At 38.7% G+C, this 18,609-nt stretch overlaps 2 protein-coding genes across 2 annotated transcripts; both read right to left on the bottom strand.

Moving 5' to 3' along the window:
- Nucleotides 1–949: 949 nt before the first annotated feature.
- Nucleotides 950–4,121, bottom strand: LOC121646135 (4F2 cell-surface antigen heavy chain). The gene is made up of 9 exons (XM_041995007.1): nt 3,602–4,121; nt 2,793–2,957; nt 2,606–2,706; nt 2,458–2,535; nt 2,314–2,369; nt 2,017–2,218; nt 1,761–1,868; nt 1,621–1,683; nt 950–1,464 (listed from the first exon to the last, which is right to left on the bottom strand). Exons 1-9 carry the CDS (start codon nt 3,969–3,971, stop codon nt 1,063–1,065), a joined length of 1,545 nt encoding a protein of 514 aa, XP_041850941.1. The 5' UTR covers nt 3,972–4,121; the 3' UTR covers nt 950–1,062.
- A 3,980-nt stretch (nt 4,122–8,101) lies between these two features.
- On the bottom strand, nt 8,102–12,509 carry ppm1na (protein phosphatase, Mg2+/Mn2+ dependent, 1Na (putative)). The gene is made up of 6 exons (XM_041995008.1): nt 12,074–12,509; nt 10,864–11,435; nt 9,119–9,236; nt 8,896–9,010; nt 8,730–8,793; nt 8,102–8,239 (listed from the first exon to the last, which is right to left on the bottom strand). Exons 1-6 carry the CDS (start codon nt 12,477–12,479, stop codon nt 8,207–8,209), a joined length of 1,308 nt encoding a protein of 435 aa, XP_041850942.1. The 5' UTR covers nt 12,480–12,509; the 3' UTR covers nt 8,102–8,206.
- Nucleotides 12,510–18,609: the final 6,100 nt, after the last annotated feature.

Here is an 18,609-nt window from a genome sequence, read left to right on the forward strand (position 1 = left end):
TTTTACACTTTAGTGCCAAATTTCTTCACACATTTTTCATGGAAAAGTTGCACGACTAACACCACTAGAGTACTTTATTTTCATGTATTCTATTATGTAAGATACTGTGATTATACTGTACAATGATGTCAAATGTTTTTGTGTAGATTTTGTCTTGAATCCCTTAATTTTCTAGGAGACATGTAGGCTATGAATAGTAGATTAATGTATGTATTTCAGTAAAGTGTCAACCCATAAGCCAAAGACACGGACAGTCATATTTACATTTGAACTGTTGGTTAATGTGGAAAATAAGCATATTAATAAACACTGTTGAACTCAAAAGGTGAATATCTCATTTGAACTTGTCTTACCTTACATGCACGTTATCCAAAAGTGCAGCAGAGCTGTGCTGCAGCACCACCATGTGGCCAAGTATTGTGAACATCTAAAATTGAACATGCGTTTTTAATTTTGTTTTCCAGTAACAATAAAATGTGGCTGAAATAATTTGAATATAAATCACAACACATTTGCCTCCTGCACTCATCCAAATATCACCCAAGGGATCTGAATCGGGTACAAATCACATCTTAGAGTAATTAGTCTGTGGTTCACAGAGGTTTGTTTGCGAGTAGCTGACTAACTGCATTGCTAATGCAGAGGGGTGTGAAAATATGTTTGTGGAAATTATGTTTTACAAAGATTAACCACAAAGTCAAATGTGTTTATGACAACTGATTACATTTTTACATCATCATCTTCAGCTTTTTAACTGCATCCTGTCTATCTGCACAAACTGTGCAGCAAGTCACACATTTTGTCAACTGGTCTGCAAATACAATACATGTACAGGTTTTATCTGTTTGTACAGTAATCAGTACATTTATTTTACCTTTCCTTCAGTAATTTCCTATGAACGCATACAGCTAAATAATTCCCACAGCTTTAAAAAGGAATGCATCACAAATTATGCACACAAATTATTTTTATTCTCAGCACATATCAGAACTTTAAAAAACTATTTTCAGATATTAGAGAAAAGCTCACACAAATCTCAATACAAACAACTACTCCGAAGCTCTACGAGTAGCTTCCTGCCTTAAACAGTTTGATTACCATGGCTTCATGGGGCTGAAGTGTAAGTGCACGCAAAGAAGTTGAACCCAGGTGGTTCATCCCTGAGCTGGCCACAAACACTCCTGTTTCAGGCAGGTTCTGGGCCCAAACAGGATCCAGGGATTGAGGCTTGGCCCCAACATTGAGGAGAACAAGGAAGTGGACACAGCCCCAGGAGCGAAGAAAGGCCAGTATAGGAGGAGATGAAGGAAAGGAAACAGTGGCATTGGTGGAGGAAGAAAAGTTTGAGGAGGTGTTAAAGGGGAGGAAAGTGAGGCTGCCGTACAGAAGGGCTTCTTCTCTGGCCTTGGAGTTGCTGAGGGTGGTAAAGAGAGCAAGAACTGAACTCCTTGTCTTCTCCTTGTTCTGAGGATGGGACATACAGAAACATAAAAGTTAAACATACTATAGCTTAACATTATATGTAGGTTTATTTGCTTAAAAAAAAAAAAACAAAAAAAAAAAAAAACAAGGATATAGCAGCTTCTAAGATTTCTAGAAACAGCTGCCATCGTTGCTCACCCTGTGGGCGTTTGATGGCTCATCCCTTTCTTTTTGTGATGATCCTCTTTCCAGAGGCTCAGTCTGCATGGAAGAATTTTATCTGACATCATCAGCTTTTATAATGATTGATGACTCAAGAGCATCAGACATGAATGTACCTGTGTTTGATCAATCTCTTCATTATACTGGATGGCAGGAGATCCAGGCAAAGTCATCATCAACACCAGGAGTAACCTCTTCAGTTCATGAGATGTTTGACCTCCAACCTGCAGAAAGTATTGCAGATGTGGCGTAAAACACAGTTGCTTCTCTCAGAGGTTAAAAAAAAGACTAAAGTCTAAACAATATCAAAGACCCCCCCCACACACACACACATGCACATTTCAATAGAACATCTGTACACTAATGTCTTACAGTCCAGCTTGGCCATATGTCTTCCTCTTCCTCCTCTGTTTGGAGCTGTGTCTTTATAGCATCAGCCACTTCCTGAGTAGACAGCGGGTGATCCGAGTGCGGCAAAATGGACCTTATGACTACATTCACCAGTGTGACGTTGCTGTGACTGGAGTCATTTAATGGAAGCAAAGCATCTCCTGTCTGCTTTACCACCACAATCCTGAGAGGTCATGCAGACACACATTGTCTCAATAATCTTTCACACTGATTTTGTTATGCCAAAACTTCTACCAACATTTCTAAGTAAAACTGCACCTTTCCTCCTCCCGAGTGCTGAATTCCTCAAGAACACTCCTCCACTCTAGGAGAGTCTGCAATGTTAACATGTGTTTAGGGACTTTCAACTTAAGAGACTGCTTTTAGCAAAATGAAAAAAAAAACAGATTTTTGTTCATTTACCTCTTCTGAATATGCTGCATCTGTGTCACATATGAGAAAACCTGCTACACCTTGCTCCAACCAGAACCTTAATGCATGCTGTTAAGAAAATAACAGATAAATAAAACGACGATTAAAAGATTAAAAGCTGCCTTACAAGAGAGTTTACCTGAAGAGCAGCTGACTGGTTCGACAGCTTGTCCAGGCTTCCTGCAACATCCTTAAGTACCAAAGGATCCACTTTACAAAAGTCCAACATCACTTTGAGATCTGCAGGATCGAATCATTAATGCATGGCAAATTCGCAAATCCATGAAGGGCAAATCCACAAACAGATGGGACAAACATGTTCTCACCTGCTTTGTAGCTCTCCATGAGCAGATGTTGGATCTGAGCCAGTGTTTCCATGTTTTCAGCAGTGACAGTGAGGTTTGAAGGCGATGTCTTCTTTTGAAACACACCCTCCAGGATTAGAGCGCTGACACCCAAGGACTTGAGGTAGGGAAGGCGCTCGCACACCGCTCGAGAGAAAACACAGTTACTTCCATTTAAATAGAGTTCAATGTACTCAGCTTTCTCTCCATTTTCTAATCTTTTGTCACAAAATACATTTTCATTACAAGTTGTTAAAATAGTTTCAGTCATTTGGCAATAACTTGTTTTGTGCACATGCACAAGCAGCTAAAACTATTTGCCTCTTACTGAAGCACCATGTGCAATATTTTTTGGCTTTTTAGAGCATAGCTCAGCCTTTAATATTCCTTAAGAATGCATCTTCACAGCAACCCAACCACAGAAAACTTTTCTGATAAGACTATAGTGAACACTGAACTCTTAGGTTCTGCTTATATTTTCTGGATTTTTCTCTCACATTTTAAGAACATTATTTTCAAATAGGCTACTATTCATCTACTAGAGATAATCATTAGATCTTTTTTTTTTAATCCTTATACAATATAAAAAGACCTACAGAAAGCATTGAGAACTACTGGACCATTTGAAAAGATTAAGGTCTGGCACCTTTTTAGAAAGAACTTACTCAAGACTTTTCTCTAGAAATCAGAAGACAGATAATTAAAAGTGCGGGGTCTAAAGTTGGCTGTGTACCAGCTCTTGTGGATGAAATCCCACGCGTGTTGAGCATCGTTTTTCCACGCACACTTACCGTTGATGCCATCTGACCCCTCAGCCTGAGCCTCCAGGTCGAGTTGCAGCTCGTAAAACAGAGACCTCTGCCACCATGTGAGCGACCTCCCAACCGGTCGGGGGCTAATCACGATTATGGAGATGGAAACAGCAAGCATGGCCACCCAGGTAAACCAGAACAGCACCACCATGTAACAACGGACTCTCCTCCATCCAGGACCTCCTGCGGCGGCCTCCAGCTCCGCTCTAGCCATAGGATGCCACTCATACACCGGTTCCGGCTCTGGTTCTGGGATGAGCAGAGGCGCCGTTTCCGACGTTCCCACACCGCCCGACAGTCCAGCTCCGGGCACGCTGCCGTAGCCGCTTTCTCCTGCGTTCAGAGGCATCTCGGCCGGCTGCAGGTTGGTCACACAATGAAGCTCGCGGTTACAGGAGTTGACCCAATGTTGTCGCCTGTTTCTTTGTTTTAGATTGTGAAATGGGTCTGGCACCTGTCATGGACTGCCCATACACAGCTGCTTTTAACAATCAAATCAGTGCAGCTAAAGGTCAGGTGACAACAGGCCCATCCAACCAGACAGCCATCATCGGCTGCTTACATATTCGCAGTTTATTTTGTTTATTTTCAAAGATAAATAGTATGGTGTACAAATAAACTTGGCATGAAATTTGTGTTTGGTCAGACATGTATCTCCTTAAGTAATACCAATTAATATTACATTACACTGTTGGAAAAGAGCTTAAGCTAAACTTGTTTTCATTCATTCGTCAGTTAATTTGTTGGGATCTATCCTGCATTTATTTCAGTGTGCAGACATGACTGGTTTATTTTATACTGATCTTTGTGAATGTTATGTTGTATAAAATGCTTTGATTCTGTGTTTTCTATCATTTAGAGCAGCTTCTCTCAAACTGGGGGGGATTCATGGGGGTCCCAAGATAATTTCAGGGGGTTACCAGATCTTTTCTTCTTCTTCTTCTTCTTTTTTTTTTTTTTTTTAATTATTATTTTTTATTTTGTAAATTCAAGGAGATTGATTTTTGAAATTAACGCAGGACTTTTTAGAAGGCATTATGACATTTATGAAGTTTCTGACTGTTTACAAGCCTTCCATTTAGAGGATTGCAGGATGACCCTTTTGATACACAAAAGACTTGTGTCGTGCGTGTCATGATAAACATATCTTTTCTAGGAGATCAATCGTGGCTCAAAAAGTTTGGGAACCCCTGTTGTAGAGCACTATGGTGGCCTCTGATTGTAATAAAGGATGAGATTAAAGAGATCCTGGAGCAGGCAAGCTCCACAGAATAAATCTCCATGTTGACTTATGTCATAATATACCCTGCTTTTGTGCAACCGGGTCACAGATTAGTTGAGCCAGGATGACCAAGGTATCCCGGCTTAGTTCCTTTTCTTGGTTTTGTGCAATAGGTGTGAGCCAGTCAGATGTATGACTAGCACCTGATGACAAATGATGATTTTGGAAATAGATTCTTATTTTGGGGGAACACTACCCACAGGTTTAACCGTGCAGCTCATTCCACAAAAGTGCAATCTTTCCATGCTGTACCTTATTGTAAATGTGACTAATAAAGCATTCCCATGATGTGTGATGTAACACTAACTGGTATTAAGGAGAGAAAAAAAATTGACCAGACCATGTCCTTTTTGTGCAAAGTTTGTATTCTTCTGAGTTAATGGAAATAAGAATTTTAAGAGTTTTAATTTAATCAAAAACAAAGAAAAAACAAATCCTTGTCATTTGGATCATTTCTCTTGTGTTGCTCACTTCTATTTTGAAATTCTGTTTCAGCTTCCACTTTCTCTCTCTGTGCTAGACACTTCTGTGTGCAGAGCACCTGTATTGGCTAAGTAAAATTTATTTGGGGGTAAGTATGATGAAATTTCTTAGGATTATAAAAAAAAAATCTGTCAGCTATTAAATTGAGTTTTAGAAGCATAACACCAGAACAATGGGCTGCTTAAAGAGACCTTGTAATGTTTCTTTCACTACAACGTGCCTAAAAAATCTCAAATCTCAGCACATGAAGGCTCCAGTTCAGGTTCACCCATTCAGCCTTTCTGTCGTGACGCAACAGTATGATAGCACTGCTTATTTAAACACAAATTACTCACGTTTTCTGTTTCCCTGACGTCCTTCTCTTCTTTCCCACCTCGTCTCTTTCTGTTTATTGTTGTCCACAAGTACTTCCAGCTGAGCAGCGCTGTGAGTTGAATATTTGAGTGATCTAACTTGTCAGGAGTGAGGAGGTGAGAAAGAGGAGTAGTCCAATAGTAGGAGCACTCAGTCAATTAATACAGAGGTGCTGAGTCTCGCCACACTGCTGCAACACATTCTGAAGAACCCATGACTGCTAAAGCCAACTCCCAGAGGTCCCTCATGGATGACTTGAAGCATCTTGCTTTGATTTTCCTATAGCTTATAGCTTATTGTAGTTAACTGACAAATTCAGTAAATCAGAAAAGCTTGTTTTTTGTTCTCTGTAGTTTTCATTCTGTAATTTCAGTAGATTATTGTTATACTGTATAAATGCAAGATTCACTATATACACCCACACTGTATATCCGGTCAACTTTGTGGTGACTTCTTTTAATTTTTTTAAATTAGACTGTTTATGAGTTGAAATGGTTGCTTTATCGAAAGTTCATTAGAAAACATCTGTGTGATTAGGTGATAATTCATGCAGATGCTTCTCTCTTTTAAACCCTTGATATTGTTGCAAATTTGCAACAAACCACTTCTAGCCTTTGTTTCTTCTTCTTTTTTTTTTAAAATCAAGTTTATTTTATTTATTTGCTTTCATTCATTCTTTGTTTTTTTTTTGTTATTTATCATTATTATTTATCCATTGCTATTCATTTAATATTTAATTGTATTTTATATTATTCAAGTGTTTTTGTGATTTCTTTTTTATTTGATATTGTTTTTATATTATTCTAAATACATTCAGGTTTTTGTTTTAATGCAATTTGAAGACGCCATGTTGGATGAAAGATTTTAATGGGATTTAGAGTCATAAACTTTTAAAGATCTATACAACTGTTGGATTCAGTGAGTCACTGAGCTCAGTCAGTTTGTACGAACTGTACAAACATTGTATAAACTTGTCTGCACACATCATGGCAACATTGCATGTCTCTGCTAAAATGACATGGCATGGTTTGCACATTTAATGCCATATGAGTGTTAATTCCTAGAAACATCTACTTGCTCTCTTTCTCTTTTTGTGTCTAATCCGCTGACTAATTTCCCTTTCCTAGTGTATATTTATATTAAGTTTAAGAAGCCCTTTTGGACAATGTGTTGCTTTAGATTAAGGAATATTACATAATTTGCTTTCCATGCAGCCCTTTTGTATACACTGTCATCACACTGTATTGTAAATGGGCTGGCAGAGACAGAGGCTTGAAGTAAACAGCAGATATTTGTCAGTGTCCCTACAGACTGTTTGTTTAAATATTAATAAATACCTCCCTGTCATACAAGAGTAACAGTGACATGCAATGCTTATATAAGGGAAAAACACTTAATGGTATGTTAAAAGCAAGGCCTGAAGCATAGGAAGTAGAATCTTAGAATTCTTGTTTGGGAAATTCGTGGCCATTTTTCCTTTAAAACGTTTCCAGATTTTATAGAGTCAGACTCGTTTAGCTCTTTTGAGGGATGGTTACAGATTTTTGTTGAAATTTCAGTTGTTTGTGTTTCTTCAAATTTATTTAAGGTCATCATCCTCTTGTAGGAGTTATGCCTTTTTGAGTTATTGCATCTGCCTCCAAGTTCAATACTTTTGATTACATTTTGTACAGTTTTTCACTCAAAACATACTTGACTTTTGCCTACAGGTGACAAAAGTTTCTAATTTTACCTCGTGGCCTTATACATGTTGTTTGTGGATAAATGAATATGGATCATTTATAAATGTATAATTCTGAATTCTGCTGTAAAAATAAAGGATTTTTCTGATGGCTTATTCGTGAAAGTCCTCTTTCTGCATAGTGATGATACAGCAGTAGTAAAATATTTTAAAATGCTTTACAGTTGTTGAAGTGTAATGATGTGGAAATGCACAATTTTGGTAAATCTGCCTGTTTAGTCATTAAGTGATACCCCTGCATAGATTTATAACTAATACACGCTAACATAATGGATATTGCTGTCTGAGTCACAACCAGGTTTGGAGTGAAATGACTGCATGGCATGCCCTTCCTTACTTCTACAGATGTTCTGCTATTGAACAAAATAAATAAATAAATAAATAAATAAATAATCATAATAATAAAATAAAATAAAAAAAGACTAATTTTGCTTCAAATGTTGATCTTTATCTTGTACTCAGTAACAGAATTCGCCAAAACATTTAATCCTTTTTCTGTTCATGAAGATGCATTTTCAGTTTTACTAATAAGAAAGACACTTTTTTTTTATTAAAATTTCATTTTAATTGATCCGAAAGCAAATAGTTAAGCCATACTCAAACAGAATGTATTACAGAAGAAAAAGTTTAGTTCTCATCTAAAATGTAAAACTTCTTGTTCATGCATCTTGGTTTCCACAGAGACGGTGAAGCTGGTGCTGATCCTGTTTCCATTGTCACAGTTTTAGTTTGAGTCTTCCTCCGATCCCTCGATGTCCTGAAATGTCACAGGACAACACAAGAAGATGGTGTCAGCAGAACTGCTTCAAGTTTGTTTAATAGCTGAGGCCTTTTTGTAACATGTAGATGTTTAGACATGAATGAAAATAGCTTATTTTTGGTTCCATCAGTTTTCTTACATTTGCCTACATTTTTATCAATTTGTTGGAATTGAAAAAAAGAGGCAGAAAATAAATGATTTTTTTAAATGCTTACACCTTAACATTTGTATTTAGATAAAAGTAAAATGTTTATTAGTTCCCTTCTGGTCAGTCTATGCTGAATTTACAGTTTAAGCCCTACTGTCGTCTGCAGTGTAAGTCAGAATAAAGAGAACAGTGGTAACCCTGCATATCACTTCATTTATGTCAAGAATGATTCTTTCTCTAAAGCTGTTAGATTACACTGAATTTATTTATCATGGTTAAACAAGTTTGACTTGACAAAAGCTGAAAATCTACATGAGCAATACATAGTGTATGTCTCACCATAGGCTCCTGAGGCCTGTGGGCCATGACATGTTTCTGATATGAGGATATGATGCAGTCTCTCCTGCAAACAGAGATATGGTGATGGTTTAGTAAACACATTTCTGCTTTGATCTACCCAAAATAGATCATATCATGTCATTTGCCATAAGATAAATTCACTCACTTGCTGGTGATGCCTCCGCCTGGCGGAAGTCCTGGAATCTCTTCTGCTGCCAGGAATTTGATCACATACAGAAGGTCCGGATCTTCCTCTTTGGACCTCATCATCTGGATGATTTCTGTCAATAGTCAAACAATCATGTTTTACAGTTGTGGGGTAACAGTGGTCCAATGTTTTTAATATTTTTAATGACTGAGTTTGAAGCAACTCGTGTGCAACCAATCACCTTCCACTTTCAAATCAATCTGCTGCTCCAGCTCTGCTTCCTGTTGCAGCGCCTCCGGTGACACCTGGGGGGCACCTGGGAAGCAGACGATGATGATGCTGATGTTATCCAAGCTGCCCTGCAGATGGAGACAGAATACTTTTAATAAGACAGTGGTAGAAAATAAGTACAACTTGAATTCCTTGTTATTTAAGCTAAGTTTGCTTCACTGCCTTTAAGAGGGAATTATTTCCCCTCTTACTCTTTTACTTCAGTTTGTCACATATATTTAATATAGTTGCATTTCCACAATAATTACTTTTACCTTTGTTTCAGAGAAATTTTGAACGTGTAAATACTGGTACATACTGGTACCTTTGTCAGAATGCTCCCTGCTCTTTCATTGGAATATAAAACATGAAAAACTGTGATTGGATTGTATTTGGTTAATTAGGTGGATTATTTGCACATTCGAGTTTAGACTATGTTAATAACACACCAACTTATTAATCATTTATGAACATGTTACTGCAGTCTGTTGCTTTTAGAAGACACACCTGTGAAGTACCTGTAGTGTCATAAGCACAGAGCGGTGACTGGAACATGCAGTCTTTCAGCAGTACTGTAAGCCTTTTGAAGTGAAATAAATAACAGCTCATAGCAGTCAGGATAAAGCCTCTGAGCTGGTGTGCGCTAAACTATAATGCCAGGCTCTCGTCAGCACACTCACATTCAGCGTTAATCCCTAACATGTGCAGATTTTCTTGCTCCCATGTCCTAGGGTACCTTAATAGAGCTATTTATAGGGCCGCCAAAGGGCTTGTCAATGTTTAGACAGACAGTTCCTACAAGTGTTGAGAAGCCCAGAGGTAGAAAGCTACTTATGTAACAATATTGGTGTAATACCTTCACACAGAGTCCCTGTTCAGCTCACCTCCTCCATAATGTCAATCTTCCCATTCATAAATCCACCTGTGGTGACACTGTGTGCCATACTGAGCTGAGTCTTAGGTAACTGCTGAGCTAAGACAAGATGATAATACTGCTGCTAGTTCATACGTCCACACCTTAAGTAGCTCAACAGCAGTTTTTCATTGATGTTTTTGTATGCTGCTGTAATGTAATGAATGTTTGCAAGGAATATATTACACCTAGTTGACGGAGAATTTATGTACATACTGGAAATGAGGTGCAAAGTAATGTTGGTACAAACCACAATCCCTTCTTTGGTAATTCTGTCTTTTGATCAATTACTGTTCTGTTATAAAGAATAAATTGGCATATGGAAAGGTATTTTTCACTTCCTGTGTATTACCACTCATAATGACTTTTACCAAATCATTTTTATTTCCTGTTGAGCGTCCATGAACAAAACAAATATAGTAAAAAAAAAAAAAAACTCTAAAACCTTTTCTTTTTTGTAATGAGCTGTTATTTGTTGCACTTCAATAAAAAACTAGTCTGACCAATAATTTTGTTGCTGTTACACCAAAGTTTATGATCACTGCCATTTATATAGTAGCAAGAGCACTTAACTATCAAGCCCATCGTCATGAGACTCTGTGCACAGAATATGGGCAAAAAGGAAAAAAAAACATTACATTCTGGTCAGGATTCAGATCACTTTCTTTACTCTCTGTGAGTGCTTCAAATGGAAAACCAAATTATTAAACTGGCCCATCACAGAAAATGTTGATTAACATCCGTTAGTAAACTTCACGTTAATCATGATTTGTACTCATTCAGTATTGTGTATGACTTCTCACCTTATAGAGGCAGAGGTCAATGACTTGGGTACAAATCTCTCTCAGGTCATCGCACACCTTCAGGCGACTGCGCACAAAAGCACAGAGTTCCTCATTCCCAATGGCATCCCACACGCCATCACATGCCAGAATGAGGAACTCATCTTCTGGTGTCCTCTCCATCTCATACACCTCTGGCTCTGGTGACACTAGCTGCTCCGTCTGTGGCCTCCAGTCCACTTCCTTGAAGTCAAAGTCTCCCAGTGCTCTGGAAACGGCCAGCGAGCCATTAATTCTTTGCAGGGTCACTGAGCCTCCTGCATTCTGGATTCTTTCCTTTTCTCTGGGGTTAAAGGGCTTGTGATCCTCTGTGTAGAAGACCACCTGGCCATTATGGCAGAGCAGAGTACGTGAGTCCCCACAGTTTATAAAGTAAATGTAGCGTGGGGAAATCAACACGCCTGCTGCAGTGGAGCCGCTTCTGTCCCAGTTGTCCTGACGAGCCAATTTGTGCATGTGACGGTCAATGTCCAGGAAGCCTTCACGGATTCCCCCCTTCACCTGCTCAGCATCCTCATTTACTGTGATCTCACCTAAAAGAAGCAAGATTCTGGTTTTAAGATAAATTTACACCCTACTTAGTCCATAGCACTGCTGTGTACATTGTGTTGTCATCATTTAATAACAGGCAAGCACAGAGTACTAAAAATTACAATGCATTTAATAGAAAATATCTTCTGTTGGTGACATGTGCAGTTGAATGCAACATTATTAGTAACATAATGACTTTTTAAGCCTGGTGAATTCAGTTTTGTGCAGTTGAAAAGGGTCTTTTTTGATGGTTTTCAGAATGTCACAAAAATAAGAATTCAAATAATCATCTGTATGTATATGTTGCACGTGTTCTCGCCCTTTAGTCTGTATCTTTTTTTTTTTTTTTTTGTTATTGATCAGCTCTGTTGCATTCCTAAAACAAGCCAGTTTCCTTTCCTATCAATGTAACTATTGGGGCACATTCATTAGATATTCAGCTAATCACCTTGTTTTATAAGCAGTAAGAGGTGCACCTTAATATAGAATATTAAATTGAGCAAACTAGTTCTACCTTGATGATCTTAAAAAAATTGTGCAAGTTTCAATCCAAACAAATTAAACATGTTCATGTGTTTAGGTGTATGTAACAATGCTGAATGTTCTATATTCACGTCAGTGGTAAATAATGGTCCTGTACCTGTAGCCAGGATATGATCCAGCAGGTTTCTGGCACAGTACTGGGCCACTGTAATGCCTGCGTGTCCATCAAAAACAGCAAAGTATGACCAATCTTCCAGGTCTCCTCTCAGCTGGGGCATACAGGTGTGGGCATCCTCCATCTGAGCCCTCCAGCCCTGCATGCTTGCCACAGCATAGTTCACCCCCAAATTAGATCCCCCCTCTGACACATGCTTCTCCAAAATGGGACGCTCCAGGTAGGGGCTTGGCAGAGGGTCATCCTCATCCAAATTATCCTCCTCTCCGGACCCTGTTTCTCTGGATCCCCCTTTGAAAAAAAATGTTACCATCTTCTCTGTCTCCTTGACCAGCTGGCGGAGGAAGGAGGGCACCTCAACATTGCTTGCACGCCTGGCCGTCCTCATCACCCCACGGAGCCTGTGCTCAAGCTTCCTACTTGACCTGGGAACGGCCCGTCTCTTTCTGGTGCCCCTCCTCCGGCCGTGTGTTTTCCTCAACAGGTCCAGTGCAACAGTTAAGCTGCGCCAGCCCAAACAACAAAATAACAACCAACAGTAAGATCCTGTTAAATGAAAAACTGGGCTGGTTTTGTATCAAACAATATCAGGGCTTCTTGTTCATCTTTCAGCTGATTTGTAAATCCATCATCCACATTCCTTTGTATTTCCTTACAATAAGACTTCAAGGTGTTGGATTCTCTGTCTTGCTGGTTGTGTTTCGTTGTCTTCTTTCCTCTCCTTTGTGAGTCCTACTTTTCTATTGACAAATCTGTTAGTGTTGATTTATCCTTCTCTGCCCCACCCACTGCATCTCCTCCTTGTGTGTAACGCTGCTGGATAATCACCCGGTAAACAAGCCAGCATAAATAACCTGTGTCTTCAAGCGTGCATGGATTATGAGCAGAACATTTTACGCAATGCAAAGGAATCTCATTATGAGTTTTGCATGTCTATATGGTGATTATATGTGTGACTCTAGTTTTCTGGATTAATTGATTCAGCAGTTTGCTAATTTGTTTCGGTACAATCACAGTCAATTATCATGTTGCCAATACTGTTTCTTCTGCATAAATAAAAGACTTTTTGACAATGTTGAAAAACTAAGGGTCTAGTCTGTCAACAGTTTGCATAGTCAGTTTATTTTTCATCTTGGAAACATTAGTTGACAGCAGGACCTCTCCTCAGAGTTGGATATTGGTTCTAAAGTTTGAGCTGGAGCAATGTGTCCAGTTGGAGAGATGTTCCCAAAGTAAAATAATGAACATTCCTTAAATCCTTTAGAAAAGAATTAATATCTGAACACCTCCCATGTATCTTCACAAGACTTGCATCACAAAGCAAGAGGAGCAGTGGTTTTAATTCCAAGTCACTTCCAGAAGACTGAGGCTATGAGCACACGGCACAGAAGTCAGTTCAGGTGTGAAAACGATGGCGAAAACTAGGAGAAAGGCTTCAACATCCCCACAAAACCGCTGTAGTACATAATACTACAAAGCTGTGGGGGGGTGCTACGATGATTGAAGAGTAAAACTCTTGACATATCTGCTTGCTCCAGCTGTTGATGGTACAGTAAACATGTGCTGTAAACGCAGTGAATTTTGGTGCTAAAGCTGTACACAAGCCACGACTGTCTGGAGCAGCACCACAACACAGATGGTCATGCCATTATTGTTGTTGTGTTTGTTGCGCGTTCATCACACTGACATCATATCCTCTAGTGGTGTGATTATGCTGTCCTCACAGTACCACAGACGGTAGAGGTCTCAAACCTCTCCACCTTGGTACTTGATATCAGACATGATCGGTTTCATAGAGGCTAATCCCTGGTTTTGTGGGGATAAAAGGGTGGATTGCTAAAATGCTTTTGCGGTTTTACTGCAATTTGACATCATGGGGACAGCCCCTCAGCTTCTCACCCTGTATCTAGAAAGCCAAGCCCCCCTTGCAGAGAAAACTCATTGTGGCAACTTGTATTCACAATCTTGTGAGCTGTGGGTAGTTTTTGGTCACTACCAACAGATCTCGACCATCGGTGAGGGTAGTAACTTAGATTTACATGTAATTCAAAAGCTTTGCCTCTTGATTCAGCTCCTTCTTCACCATGACACACCAATGCAGAGTCCGCATCACTGCTGACATCCCCCAGACCCGCCTGTTGATCTCCCACTCCATTCTTCCCTACCTCGTGAACAAGTTCCTGAGATACTTGAACTCCTCCATTTGACGGAGGAGCTAAATTCTAAGCCAAGGAGGACACTTTCCCTTTATCCAATGGAGGACTATGTTCTTGAAATTGATTCTCATCCCGATGACTTCACACTGGGCTGTGAACCATTCCAGTGACAGTTGTAGACAATGGTCTGATGAAGCCAACAGAACCACATCACCTGCAAAAATCCTCCTCACCTCAACTGCACCTAGAAATTCAGTCCATAAATGTTATGAACGGAATCGATGTCAAAGGGCTGATGACTGAGCGGAGTGCAGTCCTCATCGAAAACAAATCCAACTTACTGTTGGCAATGTGGACCAAGCTCTGACACCGGTCTTACAGCTCATACAAGGAGTCAGGTACTCTATTCTCTCAACGCAACTAGCAGAATTCCCAAAAGGACAGGGTTGAGCTCCTTTGTGTACGCAGTCAAATTCTGAAGATGCCTGGTAACGAGCCATTCATTTAATTCATTGGTGTTAGGAAGAGTTGCATCTGAAAGTTGCAGGATAGTAGATTTTAAGGACTGGACTTGAGCACCCCTGTTCTACATCAGCACCACCATGTGATGGAGCATTTATATAGCATCATCTCACTAACTGCTTGCATGAGTGATATTTGTCTGTCCAGATTAACATTTTATGACGATGATGTAAAAGTCATAAAACTTCCAGATGTGATAACTATACAAAGTTAAACAGCCAATGATGCTGAAGAAACACTGATAGAACAGCTGATTTGATTAAAGGAAATTTTTTCATCAATTAAGTGATTGTGCAGCAGTGATTGTGTGCATGCTGATGTTGATGAGAAAATATCATTAGCTGTTTGCTTTCACAAATTTTGCTTTGCCTTTTACATGAGATGAACACTTTAGTTGTTATAATCTATTCACAATTTTGTAAAATCTAGCCCTTTTTTATTTTAGAATGCAGTCTGACCTTCAGCATTACAAGCAAATTCAGATGTACTGATCACACAAACTGCATGTATGAAGCATGATATGTCCCTTATATGCAAGTCTCGTAACTAGATCCAGATGTGAATGGAGGAAGGTATTTGTTTGTCTCCCTATATGAGAGCTGATACGGTCAGTGGGATTTCCACAATTCGGCTTTAGGAGACCTCACATATTCTTCAGATCTGTTTCAAGTAAGTCTTTCATATCACCTGCCTAAAGAAATACACCTCAAGAACAAAAAGTGGGCTTTTATTTTAGGGGGGAAAAAAGTTTTATTTACATGTGCTTCCATATCTAAACGCAGCTCCTACTTTACTTTGAACAGTTATGTACTTTTTATCTCTGCTTTCAGAATCAGAGGAGTTTTATTTTTTGAACTGATTCAAATTTATACTTTTAACAGATTATTCACAGTGTGACAAAGAACAACCCAAATTTACATGCTGTATTATTTTTTTTCACAGCTATTTATTTAGCTGTCATTGTATGATTTTACTGCTACAGTTTTACAATGCATAAACATAGACTGTGGAAAGAATCTTAGATATTAGTAGTATACATCATTTGATCTGCAGATAAAAAATACAAAACTTGACACGTAAATCTCCAAAACAACAATTAATGGACGCATGAACACAGAATCTATTCTATCTACTGCAGCACTTCTATCCTGGGAACTGATTGGCTCAGGATAAAATGGGAAATTCAAATTCCTACACTCATCTTACACTACAGTTTAAATAAATTTAGCTTATCTTGTTGCTTTATCATCACACTGTCCAGACTTGTCTTGAGGCAGGTATCATGTAATAAGATACTATAGTATCTTATTACATGATACCTGTTTTAATTATGTAAATATATTTAACAGAGAATGTTTAAAAAGTTTCCTAACACAAAACCACATTGTGGGATTTTAGAATACCTGAAGTAAATAAATAAATATTGATGTCCTAATGGGAAAAAAGCATTAACATACTAAAATGTGGTGCTATTGACACAAGAAAGTACATTTTACATGGTGAATATGTATTAATTAAAAGGGAAGAAAAGACTTTTGAGAGGTTTCTGTGGCTAAGTTTTATTGACATATGAAGTCACCTGAGGCCTGTACTACAAAGCGGGATTACAGTAATATACCTGGGATGCCTCTCCGTTACCTAGGCTGACTTACACAGACAATTGCAATCCTGAAAAGCGGTTAGAAACTCGGTAATTCAACCCAGAGTTTTCCCATCTCGTGTGTCTGACCAGTCACAAACATAGAGAAACCCAGCAGAGCAGCCTACTTCACCATAAAGGAACAGGCAATTATTCTTCAAAAATATGAAGAATTCAAACACATCATTTAGACCAAAAAGCAACACTGTTCCCATAGCAACAGCCAGGGAATGCTGGCAAAAAAAAATGGCAGACTGTTAATTACACAATATTAATTTTATGGGAAAACGGACAGCTCTCTGATCACTCAGTTTCACTTTCTGACGGCACAGACGTTTCATGCAAAGCTCTTCCTTAGTTCCATTCCTTTATTTTTTCCATTGAGTCCTTTTGAGGTCTGATTGACCAGGAGTTGGTGCTTTTATACTCGTTGATCTCATATCCAAAACATAACCTCCTTCAGAGCAGCTCAGCTGTTTAGCATAAGTTACCATGGTGAGTAGGGTGGAAATCCCAGCCCTGAAGTTACATTGATTAGAGAAAATCCAGCTTTGTAGTACAGGCCTCTGATGTAACTGGGAACAATATAAGAAGGATGCAAAATCAAATTATGAAACAGGTTTTGTGTCTAATGCCTCATGTAGCCTTTAGAATATAGCTACTAGATGGACTGTAAATTTTTTATCATCTGTTAAGATAATGTTAATTTTTGATGTTTTTTGTTTGTTTGTTTGTTTTGCACTCTCATATAATGCAGAAAAACAAGGCAACAAAACTTAATAACATAACTTAACTCTGAAATGCCTCAGACATGCATTTTACTGTTTTAGTTACTTTTACTGCTATTTATTTATACAGTGTTTTATACAGTGTTTTTTTTTTTTTTTTATTGATTTAGTGTTTTTATTGTTCTTAGTATTATGCGTTTTAGGATGTGTCTATGTGTTTGTTTTGTCTGTTAAATGTGACAATACATTTTGAGTTCCTTACAACTGTTTTTTCCAATGTGGTTTCCTTCTGCAAATGGCAAATAAACTAAACCAAACTAAAACTAAACTAAACATAAACACAGAAAGTGAAGATAAGCTGGAGTGACAGTTACAAACAACACTTCATTCATCACTGCTAAACTTTGTAAGCTTGGGTTATTTATATACTGTCACTCTAACCTGTAATATGTGTAACTTTCTGATCCCTTGTCGTCATAGGATGACCCCTCTGAGTCTTAATCTTGTTAGCTTTTGTGTATTTGCAGCCACTGACCTGGTTGGATGGTGTTACAGTGTTCTTGTTCAGCTTTAAATAAGACTAAACCTTTTACTAAATGATTTTATCTCAGCTGTGAACTCATTATGTTAATTAAATTGGTTGTTTAAGCAGGTCATACAAGTGGCTCCAACTTGAAGAGATGATTTTATTATTAGATTTTTTAAAAAGTGGCTCTTGAATTTGATGTCAGCAGGACATCTCAAACAAGATAAATTACAAATAAAAAAATAATAAAAACATAGAAAAGTAAGTGTACTAAAAACTAACAGCTTAAAAAAACATCCAGACTTAAGAGGAGACTATCCATCTGGTTTGTTATCAGCACTCACTTCAAAGCCTGCATCTCTGATGGTAATAGGCGGCATTAATGCCTACGAAACAGGCAACTTGCACCTGATTTTGACGGTTTCTGCAGTGGCGCCCTCTGTGGACATGGGTGGCCTGGCTTCTGGTGTGGATGGATCCCCATGATAGCATTTCTTCACAGCAGCAGCAATCCAGATGTTTATTTTAGGCAAATTGGCCATACACATTTTTCCTGCACCTCCTTAAGGCTACACATTGCTGCCCCCTACTTGTCACAGCTGTACAGATCTTATTTCTAGTTACCCTTCATATTATTTATACAAATGCACGATTTCTGTGTATGTTTAGCATATCTTTTGTTTTACATTTTTAATAACTTATCCCTCCCTTTCCCCAATCCTGCTCCTATAAATCGCTGAGCTGAAATGATAGGTGATAGATGAGTGTAGACTGGCTATGAATGGAAGATGAAAACAGCCTCACACAGGCACTCGTGCTTCTCTACGTTTGCTGTAGTGTGTGCTCATGCTGCTGCAGTCGATGCACGAGGAGCTGAGGAGGGGAGGGAGGAGAGGGGAGGATGGTACAGTGAGGCAGGGCGGGGCTGCTGAGTGACAGAGGCAGGA

The sequence above is a fragment of the Melanotaenia boesemani genome, chromosome 9 (assembly GCF_017639745.1).
Source record: "Melanotaenia boesemani isolate fMelBoe1 chromosome 9, fMelBoe1.pri, whole genome shotgun sequence".
In the NCBI taxonomy this organism is placed as follows: Eukaryota; Metazoa; Chordata; class Actinopteri; order Atheriniformes; family Melanotaeniidae; genus Melanotaenia; species Melanotaenia boesemani.